Source organism: Mizuhopecten yessoensis, unplaced genomic scaffold, assembly GCF_002113885.1.
Source record: "Mizuhopecten yessoensis strain PY_sf001 unplaced genomic scaffold, ASM211388v2 hete_36185616, whole genome shotgun sequence".
NCBI classification, from domain to species: domain Eukaryota; kingdom Metazoa; phylum Mollusca; class Bivalvia; order Pectinida; family Pectinidae; genus Mizuhopecten; species Mizuhopecten yessoensis.
In genome coordinates, this window is record NW_018485671.1 from 1 (window position 1) to 6,844 (window position 6,844).

Consider the following 6,844-nt stretch of genomic DNA (forward strand, 5'->3'; position numbering starts at 1 on the left):
TACTCAAAAGTGTTATTTCCCTATATAAACTATAGTAAACGTTACTTGGTCCCTAGGGGGAAAGAATGACCCAGGGATATTGAAATTTACAATTTTGATATAGCACTTTAAGACATATTCATTCATCTAGAGAATTTGGTTCTAGGAATTTTTTGTCTGGAAAAGAAGATTTTAGAAATTTTACCCTAATACCCCCCTATGAGCCCCATCCAACCGCCCCATGGAGTGCTAAGACTTTTGATTTTAATACTATCAAACTGCAATCCCTTGATGATCATTCCAACCAAGTAATAATCAATTCTGCATTTAAATACAAACTGTACTTAAAAAGTGTTATTTCCTATATAAACTAAAGGGAACTTTACCCCCTCCCCACATGGGAGTGAATGACTCAGGAGTCATGAAATTTATAATTTTGATAAGACACCTTAAGGTATTTTCATCCAGGAAGAGTATTTGATTCTAGGACTTCTAGGTCTTAAGAATAGAAACATTGCCGATTTCCCCTTTTGGGCCCCACCTGAGCCCTCTGGGGAGGAGCAGAAACTTCATTTTTACAATTTGATATTCTGTTCCACCAAGGATGGTCCCTACCAAGTTTAGTGGATTCTCATTCATTGGTTCTTGAGAAGCCAAAAATTTAACGACACGGGCGACACATGATGACGAATGGAAAGCGATCAGAATAGGTTACTTAAGCAAAGCTCAGGTGACCTAAAAAGTGATATTAACCTTGGCATACGCAAAAGTCCATAATTGTATAATAATATGAAGAACGTTAACACAGCAATGGTCCAATTTCAAGTAAATCCTGTTGCCAAAACAGTGAAAAGTTGTATCAAATCCCATTAGTTTAGACTTACTACTACTACTACTACTATGATGTGTGTAGGAAATAACCAATTTACACGAGCACGTGTTGTATACCTCACCTGAACAATTTCCTCCCTCTGCAGTGCCTCTATCTGTCGTGGGCGGCGCTGTCTGTCACTGTTGCCATGTCCCAACTTGCCATAGTCGCCATCACCCCAGCTGAACACCTCACCGCTTTCTGTAAGAGTGAGGCTATGACCATCTGACCCCACTGAAGTCGCTAGCTGTATCACCACAAACCCTGGTAAAGGCAGAGAAATCATTTTAAGCTCAATAATTTGCATATAATGTACCTATACTGAACTTGCATTTTGAAAGGCATTCATCACTGAAAGACGTATTTGTCCTGCTGATAGTACTTTGGCAAATCTTTAATAGCTTGAAAAATGTGGCAAGGTCAAATCTTGAGCTTTTCTGAAGTTTTATTAATTATAAGGCTTTTAATTTGTTAGTGTGCATATATCCCTGTACTGACCTGGAATGTATAAACCGTGTGTTGTAACTAATATATATAAATAATAATATTTTTCACTTGTGCTCAATTATGGTGAAATGCACAAAAATAAAACTGGATGAATTTCTATCATTGTTATATTTGGAGATGAATTATAAGTATAAGATGGACACTGACCCTGAAGTGAGGAGATGGCGGTAAGGGCATGGTGGTCATCCGAGTTGCCCTGTCCCAGACGGCCATAGCTGCCCTCTCCACAAGCCAGAATTGTACCATTACTTTGGATCACAAATGTACAGTTTTGCCCACAAATCACCTGAAATAAAACATGTCAGGAAATTTATCCCACAAATGTAAGTCTGCTGGCCTGCTATTCTAGTTTCTGTGTACTGATATACTTTTCATATAAAAATATGTACAAAATGTATAGCATTATTACATCATGTTACCTGTAATAGTTTATTATACATGAATCCTGTCCAGGTAATAAGTGTCACACCTGTGTGCATGGGACTGGCTCCCTGGGGGCTATAATCACTACAGGTGAGAGACAGGTGACCAGCACACACGTGTGACCTTTACCCAGGAAAATATACAGCCTTATAATTGCAACATAGAAGTATGTGATATGAATGATTGTTTAAAACAAATAAATATTCAAACAAAGCACTAAGTTTCTAAACCATTTAAATCCATATTTTTGAATATATTCACAATGGTCGGAAAAATAATGCTGTTGGCATGGGTATATATTTCAATTTCTACTCAAGTTGGACTCAATGCAACTAGCAACCAAATGTTACCTGTTTCATATGCCGATGAAATTGACCAGCATACAAATACATATTTTAAGATTTTGTAAAGGGAGATAACTATTGACATCTTATAATTAACACATAGAAGATACCACTTGTTACTTGAAGCTATATATACACAAGAAATTTGTTCAAGCAACCAAAAACGATCAATCAGCAAAATATTATCAGCTGTTGCTAGATGGTTTACGCTATCATTTTCCTTCATAGAGAGTAAAGACCATGATGTTAGTAAAGGGTTTGTGATCAAAGACCAAAATCAGTCCTAACAGTGAAAAGCCTATGTTGTTATCAAGCTACACCTTTTCTACTGTAGTTACCTTTTGAGCACAAGAGAATGAGGAGACTTTGGTGGGTACGAAGGATGCTCGGCCACCCTCACAGATCTGGCCATGGCGACCACTTCCCCAAAGGAACACCTCACACTTGCCTCCCAGCTGCCAGTCCTCAGGACGCTGTAATGCCCACAACATGATTTGTGTGTCCATGTTCAAATCCCAGCGACCATTGTCCTGTAATGTCCAACAAATCACATTTATTTGGTTCAATTCTGTGATTTTTCAAATACTGGTTATTAAAAAGAAGTTGTTTAAGGATATTATAAATTTCACCAATGTGGCCTTGAAAGTAGGTCAAGGTCATTTATTGGGGAAACTATAAGCACTCCATCTCATATTTGACAGACAACCGACGATGGACAAAATACCATACCATAAACTCAACTGGCACAGGTGAGCTGAAAATTATGTCATCACTTAAATTGCCAAAAGAGGGGGGCACATCCTCCATTTATACAATACTGCAGAGTTCCTTTTATCTAGATGAACTAGACCAAATTTGGTCAATGACAACTGAGCCATTCAGTACTAATAGTGTTTTAGAAAGATAAAGTTGATGAACGACAGAAAATAAGCTTATGATTGCATCTGATTATGGTGGGAATCTGTTGATCATCTTGGTTTTCCAGTTAGTCCCAAAGTTCGATATACATGTGAAATTTCAATAAAGATCCCTCCCATACTTTCTGAGAAACAGCAGCAACAAGAATTGTTTAAGAACAGACGAACCAAGGACAATGAATGAAGGGTGATTTGAACAGCCCATCATCTGATGTTGGTAGGCTTAAGAGTGCAAAGAACATTTTTTGTTTTTGTAACATGATAGGAAGTATCACCATCGGAACAGATCCTCCATTCCTGGTGTCCTTGTTGAGTCTTTTGAAGGAGTCTGGGAATGGCGTTCGTTGAGCGAGTGCATCAGCAGACTTGATGGCTGCGGAGTAGGAGAGGAGCCATTGCCACTCTGTCACCAACAGATCCTGGTCTGCAAATACAAATTGGACACTTTTATCTTGTCTTATACAACATTCGACACTGGAACATAACATAAAGAGAAAGCATGATTTTCTGACCGTTTCAGCTGTCAAAACCTGGAAGTGACCATATATATGTCCAAGTGATATGGTTCTTCAAAGAAGATCGTTTAGTAAAACATTTTGTTACTGCAGACAAGGCTTTTCTTTATTAACAGTGAAATAATTGTCTTTTATTTGTGTACATCGACATTCTGAAGTGTATAGCCATTGATATGCTTGAACTTAAACATTTTATCTGATATGTAATGTTAACGAGAATGAATCGCTCGATTGATTGATTACGACATAGCTGCCCAAGACATTGATGAAATACTTAGGAAGGCAGATTGCAAGCAATGTTATGGAACAAAGAGGCATAACTCCATATATAGGGGCAGTAAGTCCAGTCTAAATATTCAGTTAGCTCACATCCCATTATGCTAAAAGCGTGATGTATACCAAGTAGCATTCAAATCTGTGTAGAATATTGGGAGGAGCATCTTAAATTAATATCCGTATCTAAGGATCATAGGAAATCTTTATGTGAAGTTTACGAAAGGTCCCTCCAGTGACCCCAAACCCATCCAAGATCGACCCTTACCCAAATCAAGACTGACTACTACCCCATCAAAGACTGAACCCTACCCCATCTCAGAGTATAACTCCTTCCCTATCCCTAGCCAGACTGACCCCTATCATTTTCTCGGACTGCACCTGACCACATCCTAGATTCAATCTAACCCCACCTACAACTGACCTACAAAAACCTATCCACAGACTGGTGATGCTTATCTAGTACTCCAGATTGACCCTTACCCCATCAAAAATTGACCCCTACCAGTATCCCTCCCCATCTCCAGATTGACCCCTACCCCATTCAAGACTGACATAAACCCCAACTACACGAGACTGATGCATCTCCGATCTACAGAATGACCCCTTCTCACCCAGTCTGACCCCTATCCTGCACCCCAGAATGACCACTACCACATCACCGATCCTCACCGAATCCAAGATTGCCCACCAACCCCACCCCTGGTCCATACCTTACCCAACCCAGACTGAACTTTAATTGACTTCAGACTTGACTCTCACCCCATTCAAGATTGGCTTCTACCCCATCTACGGACAGACCCTTTAATCCACCCATGACCGACCCCCTCTCCCTCCCAGGCTAACCCTTACCTTCTGCATTGTGCTGGTGATGTATAAGTGTCTGGTTGTGACACAGGACATGCTCCAAAGACAGCCCCACAGCCAGAGAGGCCAGACATTGTAGGTAGGAGCTGTGTACCAGCTGATGGCCGGACACCACCATTGGCTAAAACAGAGACAATGCAAAACTGTATGAAACATGTGACATATTAATGCATTTTTATCCTCACATTTTCCCTGGCCATTTAAAGTGCGAAGTTTCAAAAGTTGTTTTTTTAAATATTTTACCTCTGCAACCTTGAAAATGAACACAATCTTTCCTTTAAATAAAACCCTGTTTAAACAGCATTGTACGCATTAAAACTTTGTATAATATTGAATCACAAATCCTTCCTTCATGTTCATCTACTATGATGTGCTTTCACTGTGCCAAGTTGTAAAACAAGACTACTGCGAAGAGTTATATAATACGCCAGTCACACGCTGAATGAGCAGTTGTGTTTGTATCGTTGAAATATATCTTAATATTTGTGAGTAATTGATGTTAAAGGAGAAATAATACAACATATCTGGTAGATCAATAAATGCAATAAAACATCTTGGTTATGCATGTAGTAATGGCGATATCAAGGTAACACTGTTTCAGTAATTGTTTAAAGGGGCATAACTCAGTAAATGAGTCAGATAACGGTGGTAACCTAAAAATTGTTTGGGAACTCATGGTAATTGACATTCATCTAAAGTTAATCCATTGAAAATAATATTGAGCGAACACTGTTTAATCAATTGAATAAAGGGGCATTAGACAGGCATATCTAGATGGAAAACAAGTATAGGACACGATTGTTAGCTAAACTCTGAATTTTTACAGCCTATCAGCATCTGTTGTAATCACAAGGGGTCAGTCTTTGGGCTGTTTTTAAATACTTTGTGAAGTTAAATTGTGTTTTTGCAGGGTTTTATGAGGGGTAATCTCCAATATATATCCGGGGTTAAATTGACCCTAATGCGGGAGATGTACCAAGGTTTTGGCAAATTCTTATTGACTTTCCTTCATTCCCCCGCACAATCAGGTGATAAAAGGTATCCTTATACTTTTTATACACCTACCAAAAAGTACCTCCGAGCTGAGTAAAAAGTACCCCCTTATGAAAAATTATATATTTAAATAATGTAAATCCAAAAGAGTTCAGACGTTGAACAAGACATTACAGGAGAATATTGATCCATCCAAATCTCCAACCCCTGGGCCAGGAAAACATGGCACAATTATTATCAATCACTGGCAATTTGTAGGTTTGGGGAGGCATATTGAAACATTTTCAGTTATGTGATAGTATCCCCCCCCCAATACTTTTTATATCTCTATCAAAAAGTACCCCCCCTGGATACTTTTTATTTCCCTACCAAAATAAATATTGTTATTGTTAATCTAAAAGTGATCAGAACTTTAACAGGACATTACAGGGGAATATAATACATGCCATAACTTTCCAGTGCAAAATTGGTGATATCAGTGATTTTTTTTAGTGAGTTTTGGTAAAAAATAAAGAGATTTTTTCTCTGAATTAGAGAGACATTTAAAACAGAATTCTTATTCATTTGAGATGTTACACGCCATTTGATTGGTCAGTCAAAATAATTTCCAAGAGTATAACTACGATATACCGTCCGTAAATTTCTCATTACCATATGTGAAGCCTGGATGTCGATTGTTGATGACGTCAATGACCCCGACACATCATGGAATAAAAAATCCCCACCCCAAGGGCCAAGAAATTTAGGAGGCATGTAGAAACATTTGACACTTATGATTTGTACACCTCTCAGTTCCATTTCATCTGCGTCTCATTAATTTTATGATGGTGTATATGATCTCATTAATTTTATGATCGTGTATATGATCTCATTAATTTTATGATCGTGTACATGATAATTGTAAATAGTAATTACCTTTTCTGATAGGTACTGGTCCTGTAGCATGTTGGGCAGCTGTTGAAGCAGACCCTGTAGGCAGGGCGCCTGGTTCAATCCCACAATCCCTTGCTGTTTCAGTTTCTTTCTGGCCATGGCAACGCAGCGTGTCTTCTGATGGAGCTCAGCGTTATAGTGTAATATAACCACATCCTGTTAATCATTATACAGATAACTTATTACTCTGTTGATTCTGTCAGTCACATAGTTTATATATTA

The 6,844-nt window shown here is 38.5% G+C and overlaps 1 protein-coding gene across 1 annotated transcript; it reads right to left on the reverse strand.

Annotated features, from left to right (window-relative positions):
• Positions 1 to 932: 932 nt before the first annotated feature.
• LOC110444896 (probable E3 ubiquitin-protein ligase HERC1) lies at positions 933 to 6,778 on the reverse strand (the record flags this gene model as incomplete). Its single annotated transcript, XM_021489248.1, has 6 exons — positions 933 to 1,114; positions 1,505 to 1,643; positions 2,463 to 2,654; positions 3,317 to 3,465; positions 4,682 to 4,817; positions 6,605 to 6,778. Coding segments are annotated over 6 exons (972 nt in total), but the record flags the coding sequence as incomplete, so codon positions are not given.
• Between the last annotated feature and the right edge of the window lie 66 nt (positions 6,779 to 6,844).